Raw genomic sequence first — 20,617 nt, 5'->3', positions numbered from 1 at the left:
ATTTCTTTAAATCAACCAGTTATGCTCTCTGTTTTTCAGACTTATAAAAGAGTTTTGATGAGGAAAACATCTTGAATGCAAGCTATGATAAGCCTCCAATAATGAATTATCCAAATCCCGTGTTATTGCAGCAGGAGTTCAAATGCCATTTAGCACGGGTCTGCGAGACAGCATCCGGAGGAGGTGATGTTTGGTTGTGTAGGAGGTTTACAAAGCTTCAGTCAGCGATGGCTCAGAGATGAAACTCATTAAATCTCAGACTCCAATCCTCAGCTCCAATAAGACTTTAATATAAAAGGTATGGATTGGTACTGCAACTTTATGAGCTAAATAAAAAGATCATATTCTCTAATGTATGCAACGAACTCTCAACGCACTGGCAGCACATTTGCACACAGTTAATATGCACATGCATGCAGTATTATGCACACGCTGACCCTTGCATGCAGGCACTGAAACACATTCCGCCACACTCCCCCCTGCACACCCACACAGTTGCCTACAGCAATCCTACGCAGAGTTAATTTGCATTTACAATTATTTCCCATACGCTCGGTGCTGGTCTAAAGGTGGGTGTTACATGATAAAGCAGTAAGTAATATAACCTCAGTCCTCAGAGAGAGAGACTTCACAGACATGGTGTGGTACTGCTGAGAAAGTGCAAGAGAAAATCGGGAATAGAAATAGCTAGAGGATGTAACCAAAAGCTGAAGTTTATTGTAAGTGGATATGAGGTATTAACCTCATAACAAATGGCTAAAGAGTAGACAAATAAGTACGAGATGTCCTTAAGGTTGGAGAAGGTTAAAGAAATAAGGGTGTTTTCAGGGCCTTTTTTACTTCATTCTGAAGTAATTCTTTCTTACATGAGAAATTACATTTATGGAAACAATCTTAAAGTATTTTAACGGAAATTATAGATGGCCAAACATTGCTACACAGCACCACCTGGTGGACAAACTTCACAAATGACTTTTAAATTAAAACAATCTGCAAGTAAAGTTTTAAGGTTTTTCTTTCTTCTTGTTTGAAGTTTGACCGTCTCTTTTCCATTCCCCAGCAAGGGCCACGACCTTAAATACGACACAAAAACATGTATTGATAATGAAGCATCGAGCTAGGCTTAAGGTTACAGTTGAGACGAGAAGGAAGGGAAAGGATGCCGTTGAACTGGTAACCTAGTGCCGTTTGCTCAGTAGGTCAATAGCAGATCTTGTGGAAAGAGAAGGCTCTTGCACGCCGACTGAAACAAATCCCAGGGCTTTGCTGGAGGGCAGGTGGTAGTCACACGCAGTGACGCTGCTGCGGCCTTGACCCGAGAGAATATGGTTTCGATTTTCCTTTTGTTGCATTGTGAACTTTGAGAGGTTAACAGCAGTTTAAGTGACTCGGCTTTACTTTTTGAGAAGTGATAGCTAGTTCCTCTCTCTTTGAAGCTTGCCAATAATGTGGTGTCAATTCTAGTGCTGAAACAATAAATGAGTGAGAAGGCGAGAGATTACTTTCGAAGGTAAGGGTTGCTCAACATTGAAATTTTATAAACTGGAAATTTGAATCTTAAATGTAACACCCTCATTTACTGTAGAATTTCACATCTATACATGATGTTTTGCTTAGTTATATTTTTATGAATTGTATTGCAAAACAAACTGATATCAAGGGTTGCATGAGAATACTGGGCAGTTTAGTGTGTCTAAACTGGTTAGTTTGCAATGTATGTATGTATACAGTATGCTTGGTTTGAAGTACAAAGGTGAATTAAGTGACTCTGAGCATGGCATGGTTGTTGTTGCCAGACGGGCTACTCTTAATATCCCAGAAACTGCTGATCTACTGAGATCTTCCCACACAGTCCCCTCTAGTGTTTACAGAAAACTCCATTATAAAATGAGCTGGGCTAAGGCTATCCAATTTAAACTTCAACATCTGACATGGAAGACAACGAGGAAAAAAATGTGCTCGTATTGGAAGTTTTTTAATAACACATTTCAATATTGCAACAGCCATCAGATTTTCTCCTAACGGGTAAAAATCATTTAAAAACTAACAAAAACAAAAGAAACTTTTTTTTTTTTCCAGTTGTATATTCCAAACATCAGAGTTTCTTGGCTATTGCCCTAAAGTCAAACAAATAAAACCCTTACACAGTGAGCAGATATTATATTCAACACATTGTTCTTCAAACAAATTATAAAAATAGATTTAGCATTTTCAAATACATATATACAATATTAAACATATCGTAATGGTCACAGCAACATATTGGGGGACAGAGCGGGAAACATCTCCGGTTTCATTCATCGTGGTTAAGAGGTCCAGGCTGTTTTGTAGTCTTTTGTGTCTGTTTAAAAGGTGTATTTTTGGATACGTGTGATGCGTTTTATAGCAAAAGGAGGGTACAAGGAGGGACATTTTTACCAAATTGAAATCCTTAACTTTATTCCAATTAATTTTTGCACCTTCTACTGTGAATCTGTAATGCCCCGATAAATGTCTTCCCCAACCAAATGGAAAAGCCAGATTGCTGTACACAGGGAATTCTGGGAGTTAACTGGAAAAGGTGCAACCATATAGTCTGATGGAGCATGATATTAACAGCAACATAAATTTAAACCTGACAATCCAATAGCAACCAAAAGGAAAAAAAATATCATTGATGTTCTGTAATACTGTATCCGTACTGCAACACACACACACACACACACACACACTGTAATGTGTATACAGCAAATCTAAATGATAATGAACCTAAAATTAACTGTTGCAAATCCAGCGTATAGAAATACACAGATACTGTGTGCTGACAGTAAAAATCCTCCAGTGTTCCTCTCACTTCCTCTGTACAAAATAATTTGTTCAGGTACAAACTCACAGTCGAAATAAGTCAACGGAACAAAAACGAAACAAGACAACTGCTTTGCTCAAACGATTTTTTTTTTAAATACTTAAGTTTAAATAAACCATCCCAACATCCTCTCTGGAGAGGTCTGTGTTGCAGTCTGTAAACATAAATAAATATGGATAAATATCTAAAATCAGACCACCTTCCAGAGATAGCCCGAGTCCTATACAGAGTAATAAACATTGTAGTGAGAGCCTTTGGAGAGGAGGATTGTGTTATCCAGATGAAATCCAGCAAACTAAAGGGAACGATTTAAGCTTTAAATGCACACAGAAAGCATGGAGAAGAAGAGAAAGATATAGGGAATAAAGCAAACGTAGTTAGGAGTAGCGAAACAGACAGCGACGTACAACAAATTCATGAACAATCAAAAACACATTTTCAACCCTTTGCTTTACAATTTCATCCTGCAGCGATTGTTTCACCATCAGTAGTACCAAACAGGATAAATGAATGCTGATATCCCTGCTGAAAGAACAGCATAATATCAACACAAATATTTTACTTTAGCTCCGTTCATGCCATGAGCAAACTTTAGATAACGTATATAGCACTACAATGAATCCTCGCCCCTCTCATTCTGCCACTTTGCGGTTTCATCCAACCTCCGGCTTCACTAACCTGAATAGCACGGTTTTCCCAACCTGCTGCTTTGAAAACGCAAGTTACATTCCAGCCATGTTTATTCTTTAGAGTATTTCTTTACCATCTGATATGAGATCAGCTTTGACCGTTCTTGATGTGATTCTGTATCTTTGCAGTAAATCAGTTCCTGTTGATGTGAAATCAGCTGTGCTAGTTCTGAGGCATTGTTTGACCCAAGGCCAATAAAATAGTTCCCTTCATCGAGAATATCTTGTTTTTAGTGAATTTATGTTGTAAAGGGATATTTCACCCCAAATGTTCACGTGTCTTCGAGCTCTAGTTCAAAATTGCTGTGCGCGTCTCTCCCACAGATCAGAGTTCGGCTTCAGACAGAGACATTTTTAATTTGTCTTTATGCGCTGATCTAGAACCAGTAAGATGGAGCCGACGCAGGTGTTGAAGGTCAAAGTGCAGATAGAGGTCACAAAAAGTCACATGACATCACTCCTCTGCTATCCCCCCCCGGTTATGACATGAACACTGTCACAACTGACTGCCGTCTTCAAGGGGGACTTGTTGAAAAGAGAAAGGAAGGAATAAAGGAAGGCATGAGGAAGTGTGAGAAGGAGGAGTAAATAGATGAGTGCAGTTAGCTGAAAGATCAGCTCATCTATCTTTATGTATGGAAGAGCTCTCTCTCTCTCCTCTTCTCCACCCCATCATCCATCTGCACACATGTAAGGATCTGCAGCAGCACGAGACTAGGTGAGTTGACCGTTTAGACCTGCACACCACGCCCGTGCATTTGGATGACCTGGGCTCTCAGAGTCTGGATGGCAGCCAGTATCAGCTTCTGGTGCTCCAGGGAAGTGATGCCAAGGCTCAATACATCTCTGTGAACACAAGATTTACAGAGATCAGAAGATGTGGATTGATTGTTTTTAACGATGCTTCGCTTTTATGATTTTTGTTTAACAAATATGTAAGACTGAAAAGGCAGTTTTAGTCAACTTACTTTAAAATGCAAGCCAAACCCAAATGTTAAAAAACATGACGCAGTGGAATTCTAATCCTTTACGCTAAAAAAATACACCATTACTGTATCTTTGACCTAACAGTAAGGACACCAAGAAGACTGATGTTTTTTGCAGAAACATTTTTCTGTAGCAATCTTGATATGAAAGAGAATGAGGCTGCACACATATGTTTTCAGGGAATACCACTTCCAGTTGCTTAAATGTATTCGTTTGCGTCTTTATATTAATTCAGCACAAACGCCCAGCTGTCTTAGATATGGCTGACGCAACTCTCTGACACACACCCCTGAGCTCAGATGGGAAAGACGTCATTTTAGATTCAGATTAAGAGATTAATCTCAGAGTTCACTGGGTCAGTTTGACACTTTTGAGGCTTTTAGAAAACTGGAAAGGTCTGCTGCTTCTTAGAAATTCCTTCACTGTTAATACTCAACACTGTAAATACGAAACTCGTGTTCTTCGTGTCAAATTTTTTTGACGGTAGTCAACATGTATGTTATAACAACTGCCATATTTAGACAATTTAAATGAAGTTAAAAAGGTTGGTGCCTTCTGTGACATCTCATTTTTTTAATATACAGTTAACATGTTTTATTATAAGTAAGTTATCTAGTAAATAAACAGCCAAATATTTGCTCAAACACAGGGTGATGTCTCCTTACCTACATATATCTTATAAACATTGATTCAGTTGCTTTTAAAGTCTTGAATATTAGCAGTTTTTTACGAGAATGAATTGGCTTCTCCCTTCATTGATCTGTGTTCTTATTCTTTTATTAAGGTAGCCTTCTGTTAAAAAAAATGTAATGAAAAGGTCACGCAGTCAGACTTGTACAAAACTACTCACTGTACAGTCATTCGTGCCACAGACTCCAAGTAGCAGTATCCCGCAGCAGTGAAGTTGTCCTTGTATCGGCCCATGTCTACTGCATCCAGCCACTCTCCAACAGAGTTAAAAGATGGGAAGGTGGGGAGAGGCCTGTCAGCTAGTGTAATGGATGAACTCAGGGTTCTACAGTGGGAGAAATAACGATTAAGGCTAACTTTTAAAAAAATTAATACATTCAAGGATCTACTCCAACTCATGTAGTCATGTGACTGTACCTTCGCGCCAGTGTGGAGGAACCGATACCATCAGGCGAGCGAATGCTCTTGCTGAGGGCCGAGTGGATCTGACTGAAGCTGGGCCTCTCCGTCCTCTCCTTCTGCCAACAGTCCAGCATCAGCTGATGGAGATGTGGAGGGCAGTTAACTGGAGCTGGCAGCCTGAAACCGTCCTCGATGGCCTTTATCACCTACACACAGAAAGAGGAAATCGATAATATCAGATTAGAAATTAGTTTTGTGATTTTCCAGTACTCATGGTATAATTGGATACATTCTTAAAGAGCATGTCTGAGTGGTAGGGCAGAGTGGGAGAGGTGAACGAGGATGTAGAGAAGTTTTGTCCTACTTTCAAAGTTCAATAAGATGCTTAAAACCTTTTCCCCTTGCAGTGGACTTGCTTAGTTGCCAAGAATAGAAGTCTTACAGAACAGAAGACCGTATAGGTCACACGTGGAAAAAAAAAAAAAGTACATAATAATCACACTACCTAGAATGTCCCACTGTATGGCTTAAAATCTAAAACTGACCTTGCAAGCCTGCGGCAACTGTAATACTTAGATTTCACAGAGATATCATCACCCTAATATGAGTGGAATACATGATGTTTTTGGTAATAAAAAGGCTCCAGAACTGTACAGCAGGTATGCAGTCACAGAGTGGAAAAAAAGAGTCCCTGCAAATTTGTTCACAACTAACTGATGCTGTATGCAGACCGAAAGGTCGGTTAGTGGGATATCTACTGTCACTTGGTGTACTTCACACGATACTTACTGGGTATCACAATAACAGCACCTTTTCATTTCCAATAATACAATATGCGGTAGCTCTTTGGATTGGGGGAAAAAAAATCAAACCAACCAAGTTTGAAATACCAGAAACATCAAAGCAATGAAACAAACACTCCATTAAAAAGTCTGTGCTTTCTTAAATACTCCCCAAAAGATAAACTATCAAATCTCAGAAAATGTTTAATCTCTGCTCAGCATCATCACCAGGCCTCTGAAAACTCACTGTCTTCGAACAGCAGCCCTTGAAAGCATCCTTCCAGACTCTTGATGTTCTTTACTGCTCCATCAAGCTAATGTCGCCCCCTATTAAAAATCATTCACTCAAACACCCCACGAGACATTTCCTTTCAGTATATCTAGGGACATGGGATATATCCTCCACCGCAACCACTCTAAGAAATACAATCTCCTGAAAGGAGGCAATAAAGTCTGAGAATAATCACAAAAATGACATCCATCAGCAGCATTAATTCCTAAAACACTCTCTTCTCTCTCTGCCTACCCGGCCACCCACTTCCCCACTCCACCATCCTCTCAGCCCCTTAAGCTTCTATCTCAGTAAAGAGCATTCATAAAATGCTTTTCAGCATTTGACATTTTCCATTTAATCAGAGCCGGTAGGTAAAGGGCACGACGGATCACAGGTGGACAGGCCGACCAACAATTCCGTTATGATATAATGTATCAATTTAAAGTGGATTAATATCCCTGGCGCTCTACAAGCTTGATCTTTGCCCTCTCAATTGGAAAGTTTGATAATATAAACCAGGCTGAGATGAAACTTTCTCCAGCTTTATAAAAGGGCACTAACAAAGAGTATTAAAAAGCTACCTATTCTTGTGCTCGCTGAATAACTCATGCATATTAATTTGGGACATTCAAAAATGGAACATGCAAGTAATCAGTTGCTTTACACGTAGCTGCCTGCAGAAAGTGTAGTCTTTATGATAAAATTCATTTGAAAAGGCATTAGGATGATGAAAAATAATATGTCTTGAAAAAAGCTCTTTGCTGATAATGCCTGGAGTGTCACTGGCCTCACTAATAAGAAATGCAGTAGCAAGGATCTGCTGTCTGTTGTCTCATATGCAGACCTGTATCCTGCTTTCAGCTATACTATAGAGGCATGACATCCTTAAAAAGGGGGGAAATATAAACCTCTTTTTGTAGGACAAAGAAAAAAGAGTGACAAGGAAAATGGGCCCACCCACAGTGACTTTTAAAGGTTGCTAGTGGCGGCAGGGTCCTATTAACTGGACAGTCACTCCCCTCAAATAGTGCTTTACATTTCTTGAAATAAGCTGACTATTTTCTGAGAGATTTTCTACACTTAATAGCAGGGTGGCAGGCAGGGATAGGCAGTGGACACTAGAAGGGGGTCAATGCATCCTTAAGAGAAAACAGGATTGGTCATGGAGCTGATGCAGACTTAAAGAGGGGGACTTAGGCCCTGCAATAGCTCTCAGAGGTACTGTGGCTTCTCGGTTTTCTATTAATAAGATGCATGGTGGGCACAGATAGAAAATTCATTGATAAAAAAAATTAGAGAGCGGCAAAAGAGGGAGGTAGGGTACAAAAGTATAGAACTTAATACTGAAATTGGAGCAAGGAATATGGAGAATTTAAATGCACACTTACATCCTGGTTGCCCATATCCCAGTAGGGTCTCTCGCCATAGGACATGACCTCCCACATGACAATGCCAAAGCTCCAGACATCTGAGGCAGAGGAGAAACGATGGTACTGGATGGCTTCTGGAGCGGTCCACAGCACCACACTTTTCCCTCCATGCTGGCGGAGAGGAACAGGAGAGGTAAGACAAGATGTAAAAGGGTGTGGAGAGTTCACCAAAGTAAAGCTTTAATATTCTCTTTGAAAAGCTTTGAGCATATTTCCAGCAGATCAAAGGAACTGTTAGGAGATTGGTTCACCTTGGACTGAAATCCTAAAATAACCATAGAAACACTGGATTTTTCTCCCCCTCTACCTCAAAGCCCATGTGACCTCACCTGAACTTGACATAACATGTGATAATTCCCATTTGATCAGACTCATTAAGAAAAAAATATGCCCTACATGTGTGAGTTATAAGACGTATAAGGTTCCAGAAAAAATGTTATCTCACCAGCGTGGTGTAGATGGCCTCTATTTTGTCCTCCTGAAGAGGTCTGAAGCCAGACACCTTGCAGCCAAGGTTGGAGTTAACCAGCACCTGAGATTTGGAAAACAGGCTGATTAGCATGGCTTACATTTGGAGGGGAAATGCTCACAGTATGAGAGCTCACTACCCTGGTGGGCAAAGCTCTTATCACACCAGGGACAATTGATTGTTTACAAGAACAAATGTTCCTGATTTTCCACAACATGACCACTGCATCTGTAGTTTGATAGACTGCCTCTTTTATGAAAGACAAAAAACCAAACAAAACACACACACACACACAGTCATGTTTTCATATCCTTGTGGGGACATCTAATTGGCATAATGCCTTCCCTAGCTGTTTACCATAACCCCAACCACTGAAAATGAAAGCCTAACTCTAACCCTAACCATAACCTAAATGTAACCCTGACACTAAAACCACATTTTGAGTCTCAAAAATGCCTTCAAACTCATGGGGACGGGGATTTTTTCCCCATAAGGGCTGTTGGTCCCCACAAAGATATGTAAACATGGTACACACACACACACCTAATGAAACGTGGGTGTGACACAATAATTTAGACAGTTTTGTCTAATTTTCAGCTTCATGTAGTCTTTCAGTAAAAAACCTACAGGTGAGTGCTTTCAAAGATGTTTGCAGACAAGAACGAATTGTAGTCTGCAAAAACTCGTTATAGAACACGACATCCTGTTCATCACACCATACCTGTCCTCTATCATCTACTCCCACCTGCTCCCCTTACCTTGTGCGCGGCGAGCCGTTTGTGGACAAAGCCCATTTCGGTGAGGTACTTCATCCCCGACGCCACTCCGGTCAGCATATCCATCAACTGCATTATACTCAACTGGCCTTCATGTTTCTGAGGTTACGGAAGGAAAAAAAGAAAGATGAAGAAGAGGTGGGAGAGAAGATTGTGAGCAGGGTGAATGGAAGGGGGAGAAAAAAAGCACATCTGCCTCTGCTTTACAATGTTGTGCTTGCTGAGCTGAAAACCTTTATTTGGAGAATAAAAACAAACAGGCCATTAATTCATATCATTATAAACCACACTGAAGTGGTTCACAGAGCAGAGGGGCACACTAACAGTTTACAGAAGCTTACAGCAGCTTTGAGCAGAAACACTCCATTTGTGCAGTTAATTATGCTATGTTTTCCTTATTACAGTAATAAGCACAAGAATTGCTGCCCTAGGACCACATTATATTAACGGTATATTTAGGACAAGTAGAACAAAAGTGTTGTTAGTGCAGCTGCTTGAAAACACAGAGTAGTAATGAGTAATTATAGTTTAATAATGAGCATCAGCACATATATTTAAGATGAATGCACAGTAATGAAACTTACCCTAAGGAATGAATCTAAGGCTCCGTTAGACATGCACTCCACTATGATCATCATGGTGTTTCCTGGACAAAGACACAGGGAACATGACAGAGGGCATATATGAACAATTGAAACGGGGATAAAATTGTGAAGTCAAGGGAAAAAGGAAAGCAATAGCATGATAATAGAGACATGGAGGAAAAGGAAAGGAATAAAGTGAGTCTAGTCCACTTGGCAAGCTTTGTGCGAAGCCATTCTTCACTCGGTGAACTGTAGTGAAGCCTGGAGAACCTGTGCGCTGCCCTGGCTGTCTCAGCAAGTTTAACGACCCTGAAACACTCACACACGCACGCTCTTACTGTGCACAGTAGCACACACGGACCAGCACAGGCCGAGCATGCGCGCTCATATACACTACACGCGTGCTCACACACATACTGTGCCGAGGCCCAGATGGCAGGGATCCAGTAGTGCTATGAAGTGCACGGAGGAGGGAAATGAAAATAAAACTGCAGTTGTTGGAAGAGAGACGAAAGGAGGAGAAGATTGCGGGAGGTTGAGACAGTAAGATAAACCTTGACAGATATGTAAACAACTTTACATCTACAAATACATATTCTAGGATGGAAAGGTGGTCTGATCAGTCCTGACAGTTTATGCAGGCATAATACAAGAATGATAAATTGGCACTGTAAAATCCCCGGTTCCCAGTTTCCCAGCATTACTACGCTTTAAGGAAGCAATTTGAAAAGGTTACCAAATATGCTGTGGGAAGTGAGAGCCAGGGATGCTGCCATAATTTGCCAGCCATCATGTAATTAATGTGAGCTGGATAATGAGTCTGTGGTTGAACGGGCTTGCGCAGGGTTGGAATGGCCGATGTATTCAGCTACAACCATGGACCGAGTAGAATCATATTCTGTTTTAAAAGATGTCACGAATGTGGGCAAATCCTGAAGGCAAACAAAAACACAGAAGACACACTTTGAAACATATCTAAAAGCAAAGTCTTGACCTTTGTGGCACGGTGATGTTTTAAACGTTGGCAAAACTCCATCAGTCTATATAGAGACGAGAAAACAAAGCCTAGTGAAGCAACTTGCGACGTGGGAGCAATGTCACATTTTCTTGTAGGAGAACAAAAAGTCATCATAACCCATTATGCAATATGTCATAGTACTGACTGAGATGAGATGGCTATGCAGTAAAAATATGTCTATTTCTTGTGGTTATCTACAAGAACATCTTTGTTTGTAGTCCTGCTACCAGCTGTTCCAGGTCTCCCACACTGTGATTTTTTTTCTGCTACTCTCACTTTTTTTGATAATGATTATAATAGGTTTAAATAGTGATTTCATTGATCACCCACTTAACAGAGCACATGCCTCTAAATTATGAATAGAAAGATTAGTATAGAACAAAGGGACAATAGGTGGTATTTTGCAGGTGAGTGAGATGTATTGGGCGGATGGAAGGGGGACTAAATAAGAATCCGGTGGGGGCGTAAGTGATGTAAAGCAGGTGATTTGTAGTCTAACGGCATGTGGGCGTGCGTGGGTGTGTGTGCAAAGATTTGTGATTTCATGCCAAGTGAAGAGGCAGGCGAGCAGGTGTGTGTGTGTTTGTCAGTGATGGTAAAGAAAAAGTGAGCATATGGGACAGCCTTTTCGTGTGTGCGTGGTGAGGAGTGTGCACGTGGGTTTTCGATGAATGTGTGTATGTGTGCATATGATGGTGGGAGGGATTGGAGTGCATCTCAGGGCCCCGCTGGGTCTCTAGCACCAATTACTGTACCCTGCACATCTGCTGCCATCCTACTGAGCACAGAGTGTGCTGGGGCACCGTGCCCACACATACACACACACACACACACACACATACAAACATCACCAAAAAGCATCGCAGCGGCAGTAACAAAAACTTCACAAACTCCTTAAAGCTTCTCCCTTCACCTGCCATTCCCATTAACCTCTACCTCATCTTCTGTGTCTCTCATGTCTCTTTCTTCAGTCTCCTCCCTTCAAGTTTTTTTCCCCACTCTCCTTCCATTCTGTTTTCACTCTTGGACCTCAATTGCTATCTGTCAGCAGAAAATAGACCTTGATGTAGCTCCGCTGCTGCTAGTATAAGGCATCCATCTACCCACCCTGCTTTCTCCTTTTCAAACTTTTCTTCTTGTTCCATCCTCCTCTCTTGCCCTCTTTGCTGTAAGCGCTGACCCCCTCCACGTGTGAGTTATTGAGGTATTTGGAGTGTCTTAGCGCTCCTCCCAATCCTTGTCCCTTGCTACTCCTTTTTACCCTCTCTGTATGCAATTTTAAGATGCTCAAATCCCAATTACGCCCTTTTCAACAGCCTTACTTCCTTCAACAACTGAGCTCGTCAAACTGTATAATTTTTCCCTGATCCTTGGATTCCTACGTTTTTTTCCACTCTATGCTTCTTTTCATCTATACCCATTTTCCTTTCTTTTCCCAGTGGTATCCCCTTACTACTATATTACCTTTCTGTTTCTGCTCTCTGCACAGTATCCCTCTCTCCCTCCTTTCTTACCAGTGGTGATAACGCCCTCCAGCCGGATTATGTTAGAGTGGTCAAATTGCCCGAGAATGCCAGCTTCGCTAAGAAAGGAACGGCGCTGCTTGTCAGAACAACCAGCCCTTAACGTCTTTATGGCCACAGGCAGCTCCCTCTTACTGGGCAGCTTCAGGCAGCCACGGCACACCTCCCCAAAGTCACCTGTGGGGGGAGACAAACAGAGGTCGTGATCAGTGTCAACGGATGCACAGAAAGAGAGCGCTTAGGCAGAAAAACATCAAAAGAATGTGAGAAGAAATGAGTAAGGGTTAGACTGAAGGGGATAGAGGGGGAAGCCAGACTTAGATGAAGAAATACTACTTCATGTTGGGAAGAAAGAGTGATGACATTGAGAGAAAAAGATGAAATACAAAGGGATCAAAGAGAGATCAAAGATGGAGTAGAGAGCAGGTGAAACACTGAAGCATCTACTAGAGGCAAATACAATAGCCACAATAGTTTAGCGCAATTTTGGCAAAGGTCTGCAAGTTCCCAAATTTGATTGAACTGGTTGCCAATTCAGCCTCAAAGCAGATTCAGAGAAAGTGCAACAAGACACAGAGCTGAGGTTACTAATACTTTTGGCTTTCTTTTTGCCACAGAACAATATATTTTATCATCTTTGTTACAATATTTGGAAAATTAATGGATTAAAATTGGTTGTCATTCATAATTTCTACTGTGCTATATACTGCTTTTGATTATATCCTCATTCCTAAAATGCATTGGCATGCTTAACAAAATATAAATGAAACAGAGGGAGCTATTCAACACAATTGAATATTTCATGTAGCATAAATATTACAAAGACAACATGAGAGAAGGATTTATATTTGTTTAATTAAAAAAATATTCATTTTAAATGTAATGCCCGCAACATGTTTTTGTTCACTACTTCTTTAGACAAGAAACGCTCACTGTAGTTATGTTTTCAAAACCTCTCAAAGCAGATATTATCCAGCAAGTTGCCTTTTCAGATATGGAAGCTCACATGTCATGTGCACTAATACTGTAACAAACTAGATGCTATTTTGTTAAACCACAGTATAGCTTTCTAGTTCTCCTCAATCTTACAGGAGCTTGGAGCTTAAAGGATAAACAATATGTGTACAATTCCATTGTATATGTACTTTTCTATTCTTCTATTCTATTCTACCCCATTCTAAAATTGCTGAGCCCACGCACCCTTTCACCGAGTGGTGAACTCCTCCACCATCATCTCTGGGATGAATTGTTGAATCTGAGATGCTTTCTTGTGTATAATCATGTACCTGTGTGCACAATTCTCTCGATCTTGATGCTCGAGTTGTCCAGCTCTTTGGCAAAGGCGTGGACAGCCTGAAGTAGGTCTTCGCAAGTCTCAGGGTCAATGTAGGTCCTCCGTGTTGGGATCTTAACTGCAGTGGTATAAACGCACAAAAATATTTATATATTTTTTTTAAATTGGTGGTATAAAATGAGACATGTGTTTTCTACACTTTGTAAGACATTACATCATTTATTGTGCACATTCTTTATAACGTCTGAAGTACCCAGCAGCAACATATCCACATTAGATATAAAGAAACACTCCCAGACTGGCTGGACCTCGCTCTCAACACAAAGCAAAGCATTTCTAAAGTCTGCATCGCTTTGTGCTCTATTGAGGCTACCATCAGTGAAAGGAATTGCTATGTCTGTCTCCTTCAAGAAAGACTTTCTCTGTGTATGATAGTTGAACATTAGACCAAAATGTTGTGTCTGGGAAGAAGGCTTTGCTCTTTGATCTCCAGCCTGAAATCAATACCAGAGTTTTACCATTGATGTTTGAAAATGCTGAAAAGCTTTCTTCTATCAAACTCTACATAGCTCTATATAACTGTAGGGTTAAGGTAAATATCTCAGTTCTTAGTCAGTTTTTCAAGGTTATAATAGCCAAATATAACCCATAATGCAAAGAGATGATTTGAGGGGGATCTGTCATTTTATTTAAAGGATGAAAAAAATAACATATACTTCCATTTCTTTATTCATAACTCGCCTTACTCTCCGTTTTATTTGTTGTGACCTTGCAAACTCCTGGGAGACAAAGTAAGATCAAAGGCTTTGAGTGCTCAAGTCTTACTGGGTTTCCTCCACAAGGCTTTATTCAGATCACAAGGCTCTTCCACAAGGGTTTTTGTCTTTTCAAAATGTTATCGCTCTAACACACACATACGCACGCAAAATAACAGACACACACAAGGAAAATACAATCTTCAGTCAGAAACTGGGACAAGCATAATAGACTTAAAAATGCTGAGGCAGAGAAACCCTAGTCACATGGTGCTTATAGTTGCCTTGCTCCTTTGCTGTAAGTTTCACACTCTAGGTTAAAACAAACCCTCAAACCGCAATGTTGAAAATAAAAAAACAAACCCCAAAACAAAAATACTTCTAAGTTAAAACTGGATGTGTTTTAACTTAGTAATTCAAAAATTACTTAATAATTTTTCTCTGACATATCCACACAAATTGCCTCATTTCTTTTACCAGCATCTACAAAATCACTACTGTGAGGCTAATGAGACACAACAATTGGAAATTTTACCTGACATTTAGAAATGAAAGGGATATCGACTCCAACTAGTTGACTGTACACAACAAAATAAACACTACTTGGTTTCTCAATGAGCCTTAGTTTTCTTTATCAGCTAACTGCCTGTTGTACTTACTGAATACCAACGGTAAGAAAATAAACTTGCCAGCAGATAGTCAATGACCATTAACCAATGTATTATAGCTCTCAGCTGGATGACCTTTGACTCCTGTTACTACACTTTAAGGCTAATCTTCCAGGAAAAGGCCTGGTAGTACTCCCAAAAGCAGCACAGAGGCTCTCAAATGTGATTACAGTTTCAGATTGACCTGAGGGAAACTATACTGGCTGCTTCAAAACGGCTTATTGATCTACCACACACACATGCTTACTTGTGCGAACAAACACACACGCTGATATGCTTCTCTCTCTCTCTCTCTCTCTCTCTCTCTCTCTCTCTGTGTGTGTGTGTGTGTGTGTGTGTGTGCAAAGCCAAAAGTGCACTTATGAAAGAAATGAAAACTATTTTATTCAAGTGTTGGACTAAGTTTTGGACTGAATGTCCTTTCCTATAGTAGCTTAAAATCAGACAGACACACACACACACACACACACACACACACACACACAAATGCACAAAACACATAGCATCTGGGTTGGAAACATGAAGCTGAGCCTTAAATCTGCATTCTATCTAAAGGCCACCAGATGGCGATACTTGTGGTTGCAATAAAGATTTCCTGTCTTACAGACGTCGATGGGAAATCAGCTGACCTCTGGGTTTATGGGTTCAGTCACGCATTTTGAGTCTATTTTGTAAATTTTGTTCATACCATGTTTCAAAATGGAGGATTATCTGTGGTATGAAACCACGCAGTCATTGGCTTACAACTTGTCATTACCCAATGAGTACGCAGTTTCACAGTCAGACCCACCCCTTCCTGCCACATCTGTTTTTTCCCCCTCTAGCATAGCAAAGCTGGAAACGCTCATCTCGAAGCTTCACAGCAGGACTTCAAAACCCAGTGTGTAATGTCATGGTAGCTATGCCCATCTTTTACACAAATACAACATTACATCATACATATGCCCACATACCAGGAAAAATCTCTACTCCAGTAAGGACTTAATCTTCAATCTGCATTTGTAGTCTAAACTGTTCAAGGTCAGTCTGCTTGAATGTTCTTCCATCCATCCATCCATCCATCCATCCATCCATCCATCCATCCATCCATCCTCTTCCGCTTATCTAATTCAGGGCTGTGAGGGGACCAGTTGCCATAGGCTGAGTACACCCTGTACAAGTCGCCTGTCTGTCGCAGGTCTACTTGACTATAATCAACACCCAACTTTTCAAGGTTAACTAACAACTAGCTTTGTTTTACTGTGTCACCTTTGTAGCATTTAGCTTTTCATGTTCATCCATCACACATGTACTGCAGCGGCTGATTAGATTCAGGGTTCACTGAGTTACTGCTAGGCACACTCGAAGGGAAACTGAAACATATTCAAGAACATTTTCTTTCATTATAGACAGAAGAACACAAACTTCTTTGTGTCTTTCTCCGTTCATTTCCTTACACAGCTTCTCTTGCTGTCTATCTCTTATGCAGAGTCAGACTATCGATGGCATTGCAAATGAGTCACGAGCCTCTTCTCCTCGCATTCATGGAATATGTGCTGAATATTTCTAGGTCACATACTCTGACATAAAACTAATATTCTGAGCAGTGTCACTTATGATGAGTCTCCTTCTCTGCCAGTTCACCTCATCACACTTCATCCCTCAAACCTCTTAGTGCGCCCTTCACTCACTCACTCACTCATTTACCCTCCTTTTCCCCTCCTTCTTCCTCTACTTTATTACTCACACACTCATTTATTCACTTTTCGTCTCTCTTCCCCTGTCCTCCCGCGTTAATATATGGTTGTAGAATGTGTTTTAAGAGTCTGGCAGGCGAACAGATGGGAGAAAAAAAAAGAACACCCACTACTTTGCGTGCTTCCAGCTCTCGGACAAAGCAGACCTGCAGGAACGCGAAAGCATGCTGCACTGGGTTTGCATGCACGGAACGCAAAACGGACTTTTGTGTTGAATAATGAGGAAAAAATGTTTATATGGGTGTCCAAGTTTCGGAAAGAAAGGTGTGTGTGTGTGTCTCTGAAAAGCAGGCCAAAAATGTTTCGGTGTGTTTCTGTGTTTGTGTATATTACGTGCTTGTCAGCTGTTGGCATGTCTTTGTTTGGGAAGATTTAATTCCCATTCGCATGGCTTCGGCTCATTATTCATCAGACATAGTGCTCCAAACCTCTCTAGAGGGCTCAGTATGCTGGGAGATTAAACAACGCAAATGAGCACGAGCACACGCTTGCGCACTCACACACAATAAAAAAAAAGAAAGAGAGAAAGCAAACTCTGTATGCATACACACATAAATAAACTCTAAAACACACACACACACAGCCACCACATTAGCAATGCACTGACAGGCAAACCCGCACACAAACAGGAACAGATATGTCAAACTTGTTTCAATCTGTCACTGTCAAACAAAAAACCTATTAAGAGCTTTGTGACCAGAGGTTAAAAAAAAGAGGCATTTACAACCTTGTAAAACAACAACATTTACTGTTCTGCTTTTGAAGCACAATCTCGCTTGTTGCCTGCCTTGTTCATGAGATTTTAGCCTTTTTTTATTCTTTTTCCTCCCCTCATCTCCGGCTCTTTATCTTCCTCCTCCTCCTCCTGATTTCAATCTCTCCCCATCAAACTCAACCACGCACACACCACCTAATGGAGTGTGTCAGTGTGCTCAGAGTTGGCTAAGCATGCACTCAGAATTGCGAATCAAGGCTGCGGCGCTACTTAATGCCTCAAAAGTCATCTGTAATGCACGGGCATGTGTGTTCACATGCCATTCCCGCACTGGAATAGGAAAAGACAAAGCCTTTTTTCAGATTCCGCCTCCTGTCCCATACACTTTATACAGACACAGTGACGCTGTATAATACAATCATCACTTTTGTCACTTACATTGGAAGTAAAGTTCCTCATCTCCCTCTTGAGAAGCCTTACTGTAGCCACATTGCCTGCGAAGAAAGAGAGAGACGGTCATCAGAGAGAGTTTCTTTTTAATCCCACTTAGCAGACACAGGTAAATGGCAGAATCAGCTGCTCTTTATCTTGAGCCATGGTTATAAGTAGTAACTGCCAGGAGAGAAGAAGCAAAAATGAGAATATTGATAGAGGAGAAAGGATGTGGAGAAGCATTCATAAAGACCCCTGAAGTGTTCACTCTGATGCGCATTAGAAAAGTCTGAGGCTCAGTGCCAATCCTGCCTATTTGAGTGTGCCACCGACTCACACCAATAGCCTTGCAATTGATACACTATTGTTGTTTCACCTTGAATAACTTTTTATCCAAGAAATGAATATATATACACTTTGGCAACTGGACTGTCTCATCCTTTGCCACCACAGGGGCCTAAAGAGGAGCAAGCTCAATAGGATCTCACTGTTGATGGCTTCTGCCTGAAAAAAGCTTCTTTTTCTTTTCTCTGCATGCAACACAAATGGCACGCACACTCACACTGTCAGTGACAAATTAACATTTGGCTGGCTACTAACAAACTTACTTAGATTAGAAAAATAGAGGAAAAACAAGACTAAAGAATTACCGAGGATATAATTAACAACATCAGAATTTTTTCTAACAAACGGGGTGCCAATAAAAAAAAGGCTACAAATACCAAAATATAGTATAAAAGTGTGCAAACGTCTCAAGCCTCCTCTCATTTCTTTGTATATTCATAGGAAAACTGAAAATGTTGCGCTGACTTATTGGAACATGCGCAAACATACATGGGAAACATGAAAGCCAGAAACAGAGTTTGTATAATTCAGTAATGGTAAGGTCCGGGTTTTTCAATTCAGTTGTGCTTTTACTGCATTGGCAGTGTGTTTGGTTTTACTGTCATACTGAAAAATTAAGCAGTTCCCAATCTGATGCTTTCCAGATGGCATTGCATGGCGGATCAAAATCTGACTGTATTTTTTTTTTTTTGAGTTCATAATTCCATCAGTGTTGACGAGATCTCCAACGTCACTGGCTGGAATCATAATTTACAGATGGCTGTTGGCACTCACTGCTGTACCTCTCTCCTGATGCCATCCATAGATTTTGTTGATGATTTTAACCAAAACGATTTCTTACTCGATGAGTCCCATTGCCACTGATTTTCAGTCCAGTTTTTGTATAATTTTGTATACCTCAGCCTTTCCTTCCTGTATTTCTCTCCTAAAAATGGTATCTTGACACTACCCATTAGACCATTTCTGATGAGGCTTCACTAAACACTAATTCTTAAACATATGACTTTCAGATACTATTCATCTGCATTAGATAGTGTTTCAGGCCTGTCCCTTCTTTTGTCCAGTTTGCTCCCTTTTTTAAGGACACACTGCAAACTATGCTAAGGTATACCAAGTTTTCAGCCTTGTTGGTGTATAAATACTATTTTATGCATGTAAGCTGTGTTATCTTTTGTACATTCAACTAAAGAAACAGGAATTTTTTTTATGAACACATAGCATTTAAAATGTGTCTTTTGGCTAGTTAAATGTTATATATAAAAAGAATACTGGTTCATCCCTTCATCCCTTGATGCTTGAACGAGTCACAGGTCATTGTTAAGTTGTTTAACCAAGTGTTCAAAACCTTTTCAAAAACATTACAAGAAAGTTTCGCTCCTTGGAAGCAAAATATAAAGAAATGAGGGGTAGTTTAAGATTTCTGCACAGCACATTTAAATGCTGTATATGGAATGAGAAGGTCAAGTACAAACATCTGAAAGTTTTCTTCAAGTGCCAATCTTGAGAGTGCCTTGTCCTTCAGGTCTTTAGCATATCAGTTTAGCCTAAGCCTTTTAAAAGAACAGACGTGTATGTATATCTGCATCAATAATATCAACAAGTGAACATGGAACATACTTAACGTTCTACTGCCATGGCTAGCAAAGACTGCTATGGCTGTTTTGACAAAGAAGCCACAACTTGTCACAGTTAAGGCCTGAGCACAGATGACATTGAGGTGTAGATTTATGTTTAAGTACAATATTATATCTGCTCAGGCAGGCATGTGTTAATGTGAACATCATGACATATCTGCACTACACAAAGAGCTGGTGCACAGCTGAGAGGGAGTATACAGAGAGCACGTCAGTCGTATGTATGTGCACATGGGAATGTTAATGTGTGGCGTTTGTGCATGAGTGTGTCTGCACAAATCTATGTGGGCGCGCATGTGTTGTGTGCGCTTTACAGGATCCTGTTATATTGCATGTGCATGTCCCCGTGAGTTTTTATAAGGAGAGACGTGGCTGAGGGTGAGGCTGACACATCCCTCAGCCTGTGTAGCAGTTGGGTCTGAGACAAGGTCAGGACCCTGTCTGTCAAAACACACCAGCAGACACATGCACCACAACTCCTCAGGGCAGGAGATATCAGACAGGAGAGAGGAGACAAGAATTAATAGATAAGGGAGCGCAGCGTAAAGGGAGCAAGGGGTGGGAATGAG

General features: G+C 40.7%; 1 protein-coding gene across 1 annotated transcript in view; it reads right to left on the bottom strand.

The window, feature by feature from the left end:
• Nucleotides 1-1,969: 1,969 nt before the first annotated feature.
• LOC135932855 (ephrin type-A receptor 7-like) overlaps nt 1,970-20,617 on the bottom strand; it is a 155,903-nt gene continuing 137,255 nt past the window's right edge. The window contains exons 9-18 of the mRNA XM_065470562.1: nt 18,076-18,131; nt 13,756-13,881; nt 12,461-12,646; nt 9,929-9,990; nt 9,327-9,443; nt 8,545-8,631; nt 8,058-8,210; nt 5,629-5,819; nt 5,372-5,536; nt 1,970-4,380 (exon numbers count right to left, since the gene is read on the bottom strand). Of these exons, the coding sequence (XP_065326634.1) occupies nt 4,266-4,380; nt 5,372-5,536; nt 5,629-5,819; nt 8,058-8,210; nt 8,545-8,631; nt 9,327-9,443; nt 9,929-9,990; nt 12,461-12,646; nt 13,756-13,881; nt 18,076-18,131 (1,258 nt within the window). The 3' untranslated portion in view covers nt 1,970-4,265. The remainder of the gene's footprint in view (nt 4,381-5,371; nt 5,537-5,628; nt 5,820-8,057; nt 8,211-8,544; nt 8,632-9,326; nt 9,444-9,928; nt 9,991-12,460; nt 12,647-13,755; nt 13,882-18,075; nt 18,132-20,617) is intronic.

This window comes from Pelmatolapia mariae, linkage group LG22, assembly GCF_036321145.2.
Source record: "Pelmatolapia mariae isolate MD_Pm_ZW linkage group LG22, Pm_UMD_F_2, whole genome shotgun sequence".
Lineage (NCBI taxonomy): Eukaryota > Metazoa > Chordata > Actinopteri > Cichliformes > Cichlidae > Pelmatolapia > Pelmatolapia mariae.
This window is presented reverse-complemented; position numbering and strand designations above follow the sequence as displayed.